The 15017-nt window shown below is 49.9% G+C and overlaps 1 protein-coding gene and 1 non-coding gene across 2 annotated transcripts in view; one reads left to right on the plus strand and one right to left on the minus strand.

The window, feature by feature from the left end:
- The window catches only part of LOC122367949 (cadherin-87A-like), a 61451-nt gene that overhangs the window by 38742 nt on the left and 7692 nt on the right, over positions 1-15017 (minus strand). The window contains exons 11-24 of the mRNA XM_043341503.1: positions 14648-14731; positions 14077-14232; positions 13590-13709; positions 8199-8317; positions 7661-7772; positions 5861-6016; positions 5252-5410; positions 4634-4757; positions 3939-4130; positions 3256-3353; positions 1962-2120; positions 1570-1699; positions 939-1151; positions 185-342 (exon numbers count right to left, since the gene is read on the minus strand). Coding sequence (XP_043197438.1) covers positions 185-342; positions 939-1151; positions 1570-1699; positions 1962-2120; positions 3256-3353; positions 3939-4130; positions 4634-4757; positions 5252-5410; positions 5861-6016; positions 7661-7772; positions 8199-8317; positions 13590-13709; positions 14077-14232; positions 14648-14731 — 1980 coding nt within the window. The remainder of the gene's footprint in view (positions 1-184; positions 343-938; positions 1152-1569; positions 1700-1961; positions 2121-3255; positions 3354-3938; positions 4131-4633; positions 4758-5251; positions 5411-5860; positions 6017-7660; positions 7773-8198; positions 8318-13589; positions 13710-14076; positions 14233-14647; positions 14732-15017) is intronic.
- On the plus strand, positions 2526-2666 carry LOC122367955. The gene has a single exon (XR_006254152.1). It is a non-coding gene; the product is annotated as a U4 spliceosomal RNA (small nuclear RNA).

Here is a 15017-nt window from a genome sequence, read left to right on the forward strand (position 1 = left end):
TCGTCCGTCCGACCGCGCGCAGGGGCGGTTATGCGCACGCGAGGAGGAGAGGCCGAAGTGTGACCGTCATAGTATAATAAACAATAACATGGCGGTAAGGGTTCTGGGGGGGGGGGGGATAATGTCATACGGCACACGCATGTATAAGCATCCATCCGTCCGTCCGTCCGTCCGTCCGTCTCACCTGCTCAAACTCCGGGCTCATATCGTTGACATTGACCACATTGATGACCAGGTGTGCAGTGCTGTTCCGCTGCGGCACGCCCGTGTCGAAGGCCATGACGTCCAGCTCGAACTGCGTGATGTTCTCGTAGTCGACCCGGGAGCGAACGGATAGCTCGCCTGCTCAGGACGCGGGGGGGGGGGTAAGTTAGCGTGCGAAAGGTCGGGTTTTGATATTAACATAGCAAACGGTTTGACTTTTATTATATTTTTGACTTTATTATATTGTATCGACATTTATTATATCGCTATCCTTCAACCCCAATCAATGTAATATTTTTAGGCTATGAGCTCTTAAATGAGACGAACATTTTGCCGAGCATTATTTTTACCGGTCATAAGTCTTCTCTAGCCTAACCTACCGCAACCTCACCCACGACACAGGTGTGTTTCAGGCTCATTTCCTTGGCGGATGAATATCTCATCGACACAAAACTAACTGACCCGGACGTGTTAAGATTAGCCCTCCCTCGCGTTGCGGTGGCATTAACCACGACACTCTAACACATATCCATCACAATGACGACATAAACCAATTAAAATACACAATTCACACTGTGAATTGTTCATTTATATTTTATGTCGGCTTAACCGGATGAAAGTGTCACTTGTGGCTAAAAAGAAAAATATATGCCTCGCATTACGTTTTTCTCAATAACTCTCATCAATCCTCAACCTAACCCCGGAGAGGTTGGATGCGCCCGCACCCTCCTCACCTGTGGCCGGATCCAGGCGCACCAGTCCTCCCTCCTCTGCGTGATATCTCCGTACGAGAGTATCCCTATCTGTCGCTCGAACCCGTCCGAATACAGTTCCGGGCGCTAGCTCCTCTCGTAGTTCAAAACTGAGCACGGGCCGCTCAGGAGTCCATGGAGGGGAGAATTCGGGGGCGAATTCGTTGACGTCGACAATAGTCACCAGAAGACGACCTGAGGAGGGGGAGGGCGGGGGGGGGGGGCGTGTTACGCAGCGCATATTACAGAAGAAAGACCTAGTAAGACAAGTCGCAGAGGGCAAGATGGGATTCAAAAGGTGTGCATTAAAAAGAATAATAGAAAAAAAGTATTAGTTGGCATGTACTGGGTATGTACAGCTTTGATCTGTCATGCAGATGTCGAGAATACCAAGCACCATAACTGAGCCTTAGGTCGAATAAAGCGAATGAATGAATGACTTGATGAAAACAAACAGAATGAATGTATAAATAAACACATGCTTTCAACTCCCCATTCTTCCAGTCTTCAATGACCCGTAGCCCACCCGTCTTCTCCTATCTGACTGTGAACTGACCCCACTCACTGACACATTACCCTGCCCCTGCCCCCTGAACCCTCCCCTATCACTGACCTGAACTCTGCTGGGGCGGGAAGGCGCTCGTATCCGTTACGGCCACGGCCAGTGTGACCACGGCAGCCTGATCGCGCATCAGAGGCTCCGCCACAGACACCCAGCCGTCCGAAGACACGTTGAAGAAACTCTGAAAACGGAGAGGGCCAGAGATATTAGCGCTAGAGCGCTAACGTTTGGGTTGTCGCGTGAAACTATTGAGAGATCCCAAACACAAAAAGTAGCGATATTAGTGCTAGCTCATCATCGAAACTCTGACAACACTCAAGATATTTATGCAAAAATCGCATAAAATCAGCAGTCGCCAACCAATTAACTCACAAAGCGGCCAAAGCGCGAATATATCACATCCCTATTCACTAGCCCACGGCACCCCCCCCCCCCCTACCTACCTTGTAGGCTCCGTTGGGCCGATCCACTTGTTTGCCGCTCTCACTGACTGCCGATTCAACCTTATCCAGACTGAAGACCAGATCCTGCGGAGAGGCTACGTCGGGATCGACAGCCGACAGCTGGTAGAACCGCGATCCGACGGCCGCGTCCTCTGACACCTGGTGGCGAAAGAGCGAACTATTCAGACACCTGGTGGTGGAGGAGTGAACTATTTAGACACCTGGTGGCGAGAAGGCGAACTTCTGACACCTGGTGGACGGAGTGTCAATCGCATAAGCTTTAGTTATGTCTTCACCGCTAGATGGCAGAAGCGAACAAGGTGTCAAATTGCTACGAGTTATCTCGAACTTCGCATTACGTAATCATCCTATTGTCATAGCATGGGTTGCCCTTGTCGTTCAAAGCAACCACCTATAGATGTCACTACGAGTCTACGCAGAAAAACTACGCGAAATGCCGGTAATTATAGTCACCGTGCCGGTAATCAACGGGAATCTCGTGAAACTTGCAATGGGCTCCTCCGCTTGAAAGAGTTAGGGTACGAGTTTTCGTTCCGAAATTTTATCTTTGCGCAGTGGCGATACAGTAACCAATGAGGTTTATCCGAGGTGCTGTTATTGCTAGTTGAAAACTTTACCCAATACCCCGCCTGGACGACGTGAAATACCGTCGGCCAAGGCAATGTTTGAACGGCCTCACGGGGCCTACTAATATACAAATGACGAGGAATGGTGAAAAGTAACAACAATCTAATGACAAGATTTATACGGTTTTCTTTGATATGAGTCTGCGTTCGTGATCTCGACTAGGGCCCAGGCCCGTGCCGCGCAGCTGGCCTACATATACGATGAACATTACGTCCTTTGCATCGCCATGATAAACATATTTCTACTGCCTGAAGTGACGCCTATTTCACTACTCGTATCCACTTGAATTCTATTACTGTATTTTCTAGCTTAGTATTATGCATGCAAATGCAATAGCAGCAATATTGCCTTTTCATGAGTCGCTTTCTTTTTTAGCGTAAAGATGAAAAAGTATGTACATCACAGCGGGAAGCATCTACGTAATATTGTGGTTAGAAATCCATACAAATTAATTGGTAAAAAATAATCATTGGAAAATAATACCCAATAACTACAAATCACTAGATAACGATATCTTGGTCTTAGCCTAATATCTATGTTAATTGCTTTATGTCAATCATAATGAAGATAACATTCAGTAAATCCACCGAAAATGAGAGTGACCCATGACCCACCTACTCCCCACCACTCCCCGTATTCTCCCTACCTCGGCTCGCTGCGTTCCCGGCGTAAAGTGGGGACTCTTGTCGTTGGAGTCGATCACCATCACAGACAGGGTAGCCGTGCCCGTCTGGGCCGGAGAGCCTGCGTGAAAATGGGGGGGGGGAGTTAGAGGGGGTAAGACAGAGGGGTCAGAGGGGCGAGTGGGTTACAGTCGATAAATGGGGTAGGGGAGCGGTAAAATGGAGATCAAACTACGATGAAATGTGGCCTAATCCAACAAAACAAAACAAAAAACGATGAAATGTGAAAAGCGATAATGTGAACAGTGAACACATATATTGCACAAACCGGTTTCGATATTACTTCATCAGTGTGCAAATATATAAATAAAACACACAAAATACAAAACAGAGACGAAATAGGTACGATGAAATGGTGGCTACTGGCTGGTGTTTTAACACGGGAGATGCTTTATAAAATCAAAAAGACGGAGCCGATGAAGTATGGTTTCATATTGCAGCCATCAAAAGAAATACGATTTATCTCAAATTAATTCCCTTTATTTTAATTCAATCGACCGGCCTTCCTGCTCTTTGTTCCTTCAAAATAAACTTGCACAAATAATCCCTGTCATGAATCTCATATATCCACAAATCCCTTTACCCCACAATCACACCCCTACCAATACCTTCTCTCCCCCATCACCCCTCCCCCCCCCCCACCTACCTGAATCCACGGCCAGCACTTCAATACTGTACTGGGCTCTCCTCTCGTGATCCAGCCGCCTGGCCAGTGTTACCACGCCCGTGCTCTGTTCCACAGAGAAGTCTTCGTAGGCACCCCTCTGCAGTCGGTAGCGTATGGCGGCGTTGGCAGCTGTGTCTCTGTCGCGGGCGGCCACGCGCTGAACGACCGTGCCTGAGAAGTGTGAGAGGGGGGGGGGGGTCAGGTTAGGGGAGGGTAGAAAAAATAGCGTGCGCAATGTACATTTTAGTGTGTACAATATGGAAAGAATGGGAACTACAAAATTCTGGACGATGTGCGCATTCTAGGAAAATTAATGTCAACTAGCATGCTATCAAGATTTACCCTCAATAAGCATAATCACCCCAGAGTATCAGTATATAACCTCACGTCCTCCCTCACCTACTATAAAAAGGCTTTGGTGGTGCATGGTGGTAAAAAAAATGGTGGTGCAGCATGGCTCGTCAATCTGCTTACACATTGGCACATTCTCTGACATACATCATATTATCAACTCCCAATCCTTCTCACTAATGGGTACACTCTCTCGCATAAATCACAAACTCTCCCATCCTCCTCACCAATGGGTACACTCTCTGACATACAACTATATCCCTCTCTCCTTATCAATGGGTACAGTCTCTGACATACAGCTCACGAATTCCCATGCTCCTCACCAATGGGTACACTCTCTGGCAGGACGGCCTGGTACACTGTCTTGGAGAATTCTGGTTTGTTGTTGTTGGTGTCAATGATTGTCACCTCGACTGGTACAGAGACTGAGTGAACTCCGTCAGTCACCTGAGGAAAGGAGATGCTCGGTCAGTGTAGCACGCGATAGCAAACCAATCCGCAATTATTGAATTGGGTGTGCTAAGGGTAGATTCAACGCAAATGTTTCTCGTGTAAAAAAAAAATGTAACCGTAAATATGGAGCTAATTCAGCAGTAGAAGAAGAAACACAAAGCTGCAAAGCTGAACACGAAACAAAAAAGAACTCACTTAACTCTCATGAGTCATTCATAGTTGCAGGTAACCGTGAAACTGGTCGGACAGCAATTTTAGTCAACTTCAGGTAACGTTCAAATTCAGTTCAGTCAACTTCAGAGCAATCCACTACCAAAAATAGTCCAACGAAATTTACAAGGGATTTAACTGCCTACAAAGTGACACATTACCTTTCATTTTAATTATTACTTACTAGTAAGTAGTAACTTACTATTCCTGACTTTCGTAAATTTACTAACACAGTGCACACCATCGTAAAAAAGATGACACACTTCCCAATCACTCACCTCAGCCACAAGGGCGACCATCTCCCTGCCCTGCACGTCATCCAGGTCAATGCCCTCCGTCTTGTTAACGGTGACCTCCCCCGTACTGGGGTCAATACGGAACACACCACCCTCCAGTAGAGAGTAGGTCAGCTGGGAGGTCACGTCACGGTCCGCCGCCTGCCGGGTCAAGGGAACAGGTCAGAGGGGTGACAGCACTGGGGGCAATGGATCTAAGGATAAATTAGGGCTGTCTTCCCAAATCATAGCATTCTCGACATGATCTATTTTTGTCTTTGAAATTTAGCCTGTATTTTCTGACCGGGTTATAGCGTGATTGACATCTCTTCCATCCAAATAAAAATGAATGCCTAATTGTAAAAACGCAAAAAATATTCGATACTCGATGCACATTTAATACCTAGCACGGAACTCAAAGAAAGCTCTTACACCCGTCAAGAGCCAATCACACACCGCTCTTTCACGTCTCGCCCTGTCCAAGTCCATGCTTTTGTAAACCACTAGTATCAGCATTCAGGAAGCAGTAGTTATAGGGATCACGCTGGCACTGGGGGGAGGGGGAGGGGGGCAACACAGGGGCTCACCCCAGGAGGGGGAAGGGACACCTACCTCGACCACCAGCGGGGGGTCAAACCGGCGGGCGCCCTCTCTGATCACGGCTCCGTACATCTGTCGTCCAAACCGCGGAGTGTTGTCGTTTGTGTCCAGAGTGACGATCTTCAGCGGCACGGACGAGCTGAGACCCTGGCCGGCCTCGTCGGTCGCCTGGGCGCGGGATGAGGGGGGGGGGGTGTCAGAGGGGGGAGGTTAGGGGGGACAGATCAGGTACTGTGGTGGCGTGGGGAGTTTGGTAGGGGTAGCTAGTATCCAGTGTGCACTACAGCTGTTGTGGCCAGAGCACAAAGCAAACATTACTTGACAATTACCGGTAAATGAGTATGAAAAGTTCGGGGTAGCCATGAACACGTAACCGAAAACTAGCGCCAATTAAAGGTAGTGTGCCACCTTTGAAAGATTTCCCGTTTTATTTTTTCTAGGATAAGAAGCTTCTGTTTTTACCTAATATCGCAAAAAAAATCAAAAATGGGCCTGGAATAGTGCCTTTTTCGCCTAAAAGTTTATCGGTTTTTAGATATGTATAACAACTGTAGTGGGCTCACCTGCAAACAGGCGTCGGGCAACAATCGCGAATGCGGCGCACTTGTGACAATAAGCAAAGGTCATTATAGTGTTACGACCATACGACGTACGGGAATGAGTTATCAGCTGTCTAATCGTAGACAACACAATGTCGAGCCTTAAACTGTAAGCCTGTATTGGTATTGTTTCTTAAATTTGGCTGTCGAACATTAATTTGTGGTTTGAAATATGATTTTATGTAAAATAATTGATATGAAAGAGCCGTCTCTTAAGTTATGACCCCATTACACCACACGCAAGTGGCAGAAATGACAATGATCAGCTGACGCATTTTTCTTGGCCGAAGTCAGAGCGCGCGGCCCGACGCACCACGCGTATTTGGAAATTCCGACCTCGACGAGCATCAGAAGCCACCTAACAGGCGTGTTCGAAACCGCTCGACCGTTCCGTGCTTCTATCCTCAGGATACCGAAATCCTTCTCCTCCACCCCGCAACCCCTCTCCGGGCTGGACAGGCATCTTTATCTCATGCGGGCTGCTCCCTTGGAGCGGCACCGCTGCTCCTGAGGGAGCGCACCCCGTAGCCGGGTGCAGTGAGTGCCTTGGGGCTGGATGGCCTGTCCTCTGGACGGGCTCAGCCCCGGCGACTTACTAGGGTGCCTGCCCAGACCAATGTCTCCCCCTAATTCCTATCATCCTTCCGGCTCTGCAATGGTCTTGTCGACCGAAAGGGCCTAACCCAACAAAACAAAAACAAACAAACAATTCGAAACCGCAGGAGATGATGATGAACGGGTTTATCGAAACTTGATTGGATGAGCCTATCGGTAATAGCGATTTTAGTGTGTGCATTTATTGTTCATAGTGGTGTGAAATGTGGTTGGGGTACGACCGACAACCCGTCGGGGCGAATTTCGCACTGGGGTACTCAAAATTTGAAGAATTTAAGACGTTTCCATAAGTTTTGAAGGTATGGATAAGTTCTAAAAATCCGGTTCTCCTTATCCGGGTCATTAACTCCATATGGTCCAAGAAAGCTGGCACACTACCTTTAAATTATGGTCTCACTTCAAAATGACTCAACTCAGCTCTACGGTAAATACTGGGGAACACGATAAGAGACTATAAGATACGGATTCCAGCAGAGAGATAACAGAGCGACTGGAGTAAATAATAATAGTCTTGCCTCCACAGTGAGAAAGTAGTCCCTACAACCTAGCCTTGACAGTCTGAGGAAGTACTCCCGCTAGCGACTGCCCATCTTCTTACCTCGACTGTGAGGAAATAGTCTCTCTGCGTCTCGTAGTCGATACAGGGCGGTGCTCCGGGCGTATCACAGGGCGCCACCACCACCGTACCCGTGCGGGGGTCGATGGTGAACCTGAAACCACACACATACACGAGGAGACACATTAGCGGCGAAATGTTGAGTAAGTGACATGATATACCGAACTCATCAACACATTGAGCACGGGACAGAATACACGGAACACATAATGAAAACGCAGATCAAGATTTCCGTTGGTATGTTGACAGGCTACATGAGTACGCCCTTCATTCTGGTATACATTCAGAATGCTCGTCCGAAGAAAAATAACAGTCCCTCGTTTAAGTCTCGGTTAAGTCTCTCCTAGTGATATCTCCTTTTAATTGGCCCCGTCTTCTTTCCCCTACGCTTTTCATCCGGATCCCACCAAACCTTCCTCATTTCTTTCTTTCCTGGCTTCTTCATACTTTCCTCTTTCTCTCCCTCTTTCATGCCCTTCCCTCTCCTTCACTCTCTCTTTATCTTCCTTTCTTATCTCACCTCTCTGAGCCGGCGCCGCTCAGCTGATAGACGATCCCCTCCAGTCCAAACAGACCCGAGTCGCGGTCACCGGCCGACACGGTGGTGATTATAGTGCCCGGGGGAGACATCTCAGACACCTGGGGAGAGGGTACAGATATCTCAGACACCTGGGGAGAGTGTAGAGACATTTCAGACAACTGGGGAGAGTGTCGGTGGTGATTATAGTGCCCGGGGGAGACATCTCAGACACCTGGGGAGAGTGTAGGAGATATCTCAGACACCTGCCGAGAGTGTAGGAGACATTTCAGACACCTGCCGAGTAGGTGGTGATAATAGTGCCCGGGGGAGACATCTCAGACACCTGCCGAGAGTGAACACATACATTTTAGACACCTGCAGAAAGTGTAACAAAAATCTAAGAAACCTGGGAAGAGTGTGCATGCAGACATTGCAAACACCCGGTGAGTGTTAGGGCATCTCAAACACCTGGGAAGAGCGTACGGAAATTTAAGACACCTAAGGAGAGTGAGGGATATTTCAGACACCTGCGGAGAGACTAAATACAGGCATTTCAGACACAAGCTGTAGATAATGTGCAGACAGACAGCTCAGACACCTGCGGAGTGTACAGACATTTCAGACACCTGCGGAGAGTAAAGGAGATATTCAAGACATCTCTGCCGTCCAAAGGAAGAAAACCGTAAGCGCCATTTACCAAATTTTACAGGAGAGCACTTTTTCGGTTTTCATTTAATACACTCTTACAGAGTGGATGTTTATTGTAAAATTAGGTATAGAAATGATGCTTTCTTTATCAGCAACCTACTGATATGCTTTATTTCCCTCAAAATTGAATACTTTTTGCTATATTTCAATAAATGCTTTTTTCCTTAGTCAACAAGTCAACATTTAGGTGCATCTGTCAAGTCAAATAAACGTATGTCAAGCCTGAATCTCACGGATGGCGGATACGCTTATTTACCTTGGTCACCATGGGCCGAGAAAAAGTGGCAAAAAGACGTATGATGTGACTTACGTCTTTTTGTTTTTGATACTAACCTCCGTCTTCCTACTCAATGACCGGCCAAAAAGCGTAAGTGCACGATACGCCTTTCTGCCCTTTGTCATTTCAGCCGAATTCGAGATAAAGTGACAATAAAATAGCCGTATGTCGTACCAGAAAATGAATGAAATGAATGAAAAGGAAAGAATGAATGAATGAAAAGCGTATTAAGTACCTACACATGAATCCGGGGCAACTGCGTAAAATAATGCGGCAAATGAGTGTAAAAACGGAGTCAGAGTCGGGGTCAGTCGAAGTCAACAATTCTGACAGGAGTTGGAGTCGGGATCGGAGCAACTTTGGAAGCCGGAGTCGGAGTCGCGACTTCGACTCTGCATAATTCATTGCCTGGACAGCGACACGCAGGGATGCGGAGTCGGGGTCGGAGTTTGAGTAGGAGTTGGTCGGAGTCTACAGTTCTTCACGAAGTCGGAGTTGGAGTCGATTTTGGGAGCCGGAGTCGAGTTACCGAAAATCTCGACCGCTCAGCCTTGGTCAAAACAGAAGCGTCGCTTTCCTTCTAGCTCAGGATGTACCGCACTGTTGTCTTGGCTCTGTTCTGCAGAGCAAGCAAGAAGTCTGTGGCGGGAGATCAGCCCCAGCAGATTCTTGCATGGCTCGTCGATTTTCTTGTGCAGCATACGGGTAAAGATCCGGAGGAGATTGCCTTCTCTTTAGTGCTCGAAGGTACGGCTCTCGCGAAATTAAGCGGTAGGTTTGCACTTTTACATTTCCGGTTATATCTCAGAAACTAATCGAACTACGATGAAGCTATTTCACGATCATGGCCGGCTTGTGAACCAACAAGTCGATCGCATCTTCAACACTTATAGGCGACGAATGTATAGCCTGAAGTACACTAAATTTTCTAGGTGCAAACTGCAAAACCTACCGTTAAAACCCGCGAGACCTGTACCTGTAATACGGTGCCGCCGGCGGATACGACATGCTGACGGGACGCTATCGTGTCACAGTCACACTTAATTGTGTGAGTTCCACCTCCTCGCCTGTCCTTAGGAGTGGCTGACTGCGTACTTGACTGCTCCACCCCGTTGTGTATCGAAGCATCGTTGCAGGGTAGGCGGTGGTCCGTACCATAACCGGCTGCCCCCTGTCCACCCCGGTTCACGTTGTGATGACGGAAACCGGGCTGATGCCGGTGGCCGCCCGCCGGGCTGTTTTAGAGGCCAAGCTCCTCGCCAAGGCATACGTGCTAATCGAAATGACCCGCTCAGGTCAGCCGCGGAGGCGGAGGGGCGACACCGGCTGAAATTCGTGACGGACTGGTGCGAGGCCGTGTGCGATGCGTGACGGGCCGCTGGGATCGTCCCACCGTTCAGTCACCCTGCAGCCAACCCGCTCACCGCCGTGGGAGGTGACTGCCTGTCCCCACGTTACATTCGGCCTGGACATCGAGATTCTGCGACTGGGAGCCTCGGCCGATGGTCTGCGCCGGGCGGCGCGGCGACTTCTGATCTTTCTTCTCCAACGAGCCACCTGGGTGTGGACGGACGGTTCGGCGGACGCTGGAGTCCACTGCGGAGGAGCTGGAGTGTTCGTGGACTGGCCGGACGACTGACGAGCCGCGCTCCCGTCGACGTCCACCAGCTCCGCGCCGGGCACTGAACCAGGTCCCAACAGTGTTTACCCAAAATCGTCAAAAGTCCCACTACCGCCTGCGCCAGGTGCGAAGATGAAAGATGCACCGCGGCCAGATGCAGCATCTGTCTTGAAGAGGCGGACACCCTGGCGCACGTGCTACTGAGGTGCATCAGTCATCACCCTCATGACCTGCGGTTTTGCGTGCTGGGAACAAACCACCCGACGACCGAGGAGCTGCGTAGCGCCGACGTGGTGGCGGCTTTGGGGGGCCGCCTTCGTCTCCCTTCAGAGCCGATTGGCTACCCCTCTTTGGGCCGCAGAGAGACAAACAACAACAGCTGAGCTCCCCGGCCGGCCATGTCTTCTCCAGCTTCAGGACGGAGCTGGCCGCGCTCCGCTCAGCCCTGGACCACATGCGAGCGAGACCATACGCAGCATGCGAATCTTCCAACAGTTTTTTTTTTTGTACGGACTCCCAGGCAGCACTCGCGGCCCTCCGGGAGGGGGTTGGGGGGTGACCCAAAAGTCCCCGCTGGGTACCGTCGTATGGATGGGTTTGGCAGCACTGGTCGTCCCGCCCCATCACATCCACCTGCAGTGGGTGCCGTCCCGCTGCAGCATCGACGGGAATCAGCGCGCCGACCAGGTCGCCAAGGAGGCGGCGACGCTCCCCAAGCAGCGGTCCAGGTGGATGTCGGCACCGCCCACCGCGCGGTTATCAGAATAGCATGCGACCGCGCCGTCGCCGCCTGGCCGGACGGCTGGTACCCGGGACCGATTGCCACCGCCGCGCCGATGGCGGAGGAGGACCGCTCTTTAGCCGAAGACGTTCACCAGCTCTGTGCGAGCTACTGGTCGGGGCCCCGCCAGAGCCTGCACTGGATCGTATGGAACTCTACCGTGGAGTGCTGCCAGTGCCCCGACACCGATTGCGCGGCGGGCCGGTGCACCGTGTGCCGACAGGAGGCATACACTCCTGTTGTTGTTGATTGTTGTTGATTTTCCCTCCGGCTGCGGGTGGCCCCGCGGCGTAGCCTCATCGGCTCTGGAGGGCCCTGAAGGCGGCCACCAGGGCCGCCACCACGTCACTGCGCCAGACCTCGTCGGGTGTTGGTAAGATGTTCCTTACGGCCGGGATTCTGAGGCGAACACCCATCAGGCCCGGGCACGTGAGCAGGATGTGCCGGGGGGTGTCCGCCTCTTCGCCGCACAGCGGGCACCGGGCGGCCTCGCATAGCAGGTCCCGGCATTGGGCGCAGGCGGCTGAGGGGCTCCGGCCGATGGAGTGCAGGAACTGGGTCGATCCACTCCAGTGGCCAGTCCGGATCTGGTGGACATCGATGGCTGATCGCCGATCCAGGTTGGAGATTGGGGGCAGGTATCTCGTACCCATCAGCTCACGGTACCAGCCGGTCGCCGCTCTGCGTGTCGGGTCCGGGTATGACGGTCTGTCCCTGGCGCCCGGTCCCTGGCTAGACAGTAGACGGACCGCAGCCTTGTAGATGGTGTTGACGTCGATGGAGGCGATTTCTTGTTCCAGCGCCGCCGCCTCTCCCGCCAGCACGTCCACCGCCTCGTTGCCTGGGATCCCACAATGGGAGGGGACCCACTGCAGCGTCACGTGGCGGTCCGGTGCAGCGATTTCCAGCAGGCGGCTCCATATCTCCGCCCCCTTGGCCGTCCTCTGGGCCGAAGGCCCCTCTCTCAGTGCAGCCAGGGCAGACTGTGAGTCAGTACAAATAAACGTATGTCCATCGAGCTTGCCATTTTGCTTGGGGACGGGTATACTGACAATGGATAAAAACCGTAAGTCCATCGTACGTCTTTTTGCCATTAGAAATTCGGCAGGGTGACCAGGAAAATAAACGTATACGCCCACATACGGCTGGCCGAAATTGTCGGACAATCCTTTCCAGAATCAAGAATCAAGAATCAAGAATCAAGGTTGTTTGGGCTCTGGAAGAAGACGTGGAAGATAAACGTAAGTGCATTTTTTCGGTTTCTACCAAGGCAAATAAACGTATATCCATCTGTAAGTTTATTTTCCGTTGTACCATGTTGACAATGTATGGTGGCAAATAAACGTAACTGAGCACTTGCGTCTTTTATCCATGGTTACTCCGAGTTTTAGCCGATTTTTCGTTGATCATACGTTTTTTTGTCAAAGATACGTTTATTTGCCAGTATTATAAAATGCTTTATGTGACATAAGGTTATTTTGAAATATTTTATTCTTGTATAACTTGGTATAAAATCATTTAATATCTGTGTAATGTATATGGTTAGATGCAGAATAACATGACGATTCCAATGATACCAATAACTCATTTTCGGTAAAAGTGGCGCTTACGGCTTTCTTCCTTTGTACGGCAGATCTGCCGAGTGTACAGAATCAGATACATATTCGGACACCAAGCCGGGTGAATGCACAAACATTTCACACGCCTGAGGAGAGGGTACGAACATTTCAGACACCTGCGGAGAGTGTGCGGATATATCAAAAACCTGTGAAGAGTGTTCAGACATTTCATACGCCTGCGGATACTGAGGAGAATGATAGCTCATACCTTAGCTTTTCGTTTTCCTCGTATCATTTCCATAATCTATCTGCTTGGAGTGTTTTATACGTGCTGTATAGGACTTTGACCTCAATAGGAACACACCGTCAACGCTTACATTCTAAAAGGTACAACAACCTTAGTATAACTAAAACTGCGAACTAAACTACACTAAACTCCACTGACCTGCGCGACGTAGGCGTCCTGGCTGAACCTGGGCGGGTTATCGTTGAGATCACTGACGGCCACGGTGACTGTGGCCGTGGTGGCCAGACGGTCCGGGGTGCGACTCTCCTCAGCAACCAGCTGGTGAGAGCGGGGGAGGGGGAGAGACGGCGTGAGTAGAGCGGGTGAACAGAGGGGGTGAGCACGAGCCGAGAAACGGCAGACTATGCTGGTCTGAAGTGGAAGCAACAAACTAGACTGAGCACCAGACACGGACGCCGAGATCTATGCATTATGCAATATTATACTGCTAATCATGTCATTAGCTTTTTGTTGTTATATTAAAACTATCAATACGGCAAATTGGTGGGAATTACATCTACTAGTAGAATCGGAATTGTATCTTCTCACTTTTGAAAAGCATGGCGCAATACGCTTGCAGACATAATCGACATAATTACATATCAAGAACACGAAGACAATCCATGCCACCGTCACTCGCTCTTACCAGCAGTATGAACTTCCTCTGGTTGGGGTTCTCATAGTCGAGCGGTCCACGCGCCAGTCGTACGCTGAGGGCACTGCTGCCAGTGCCCGAGGAGGGCTCCACACTGAACGGACCCGTCTCGTCCAGAAGACGTACTGTGAACGCGCTGCTCACACCCTGTAGCGAGAGAAACGGGGAACGTTAGAGCATATCATAGGGAGACAGATGAAAGGATATCAGATCGTGTTAGGGGAAAGGCGAGGGAGATACCACGTGAGGAGACGGGATTCTGTCGAGGGCGTAGGGAAAGGGGAGGGTATGATTTATCACGATGCAATGAGAATCGGAAACAATCCCTGATTTGAGTGGCCAAAGGCTAGGATTATTTCTTGCATTTAAGTTTGGGCTCTCCCTGAAGTATTCTTTTTTAATATCAGCCCGGTTTCCGAAAACATTACTAAAACATATTCAGCTCGACTACGTGAATCTCATTCAGTATCATTCAATCATATAATTATGCGTTAACTACTTTACAATAAGCTAACATTAATATCGTCAGTCAGGCAGAAGAGAAATAAATATTCAAACATACCACGTCGGCGTCAGTGACCAGGATGTTCAGTCCCGGCAGCGGAGTGCCGTCCCGCAGGTTCTCACTGATCGTTGTCGAATACTCCTGTCAAACAAAAATGATACAGAACATGGTACATCATCAAACACTTGTCACATTATTCGCAAAGATGCGTCTCGGGCGACGAAATTGAGCCTCGCTCGTGCAAACGGAAACCCCGATAGATTGATGTCGACCGCCCTCCTAACCGGTCCCCATCGGAGCACCAATTTAAGAACAATTAGCCCAACAGGTCACTCTCCGCCCACCACTATACCTTAACACCCCAAACAGCCCAAATACGACACCCAAAACACCTCAACTACAATAGAAAAGCCCAATATTCTAACGA

This window comes from Amphibalanus amphitrite, unplaced genomic scaffold, assembly GCF_019059575.1.
Source record: "Amphibalanus amphitrite isolate SeventyFive unplaced genomic scaffold, NRLGWU_Aamphi_draft 000910F_arrow, whole genome shotgun sequence".
Lineage (NCBI taxonomy): Eukaryota > Metazoa > Arthropoda > Thecostraca > Balanomorpha > Balanidae > Amphibalanus > Amphibalanus amphitrite.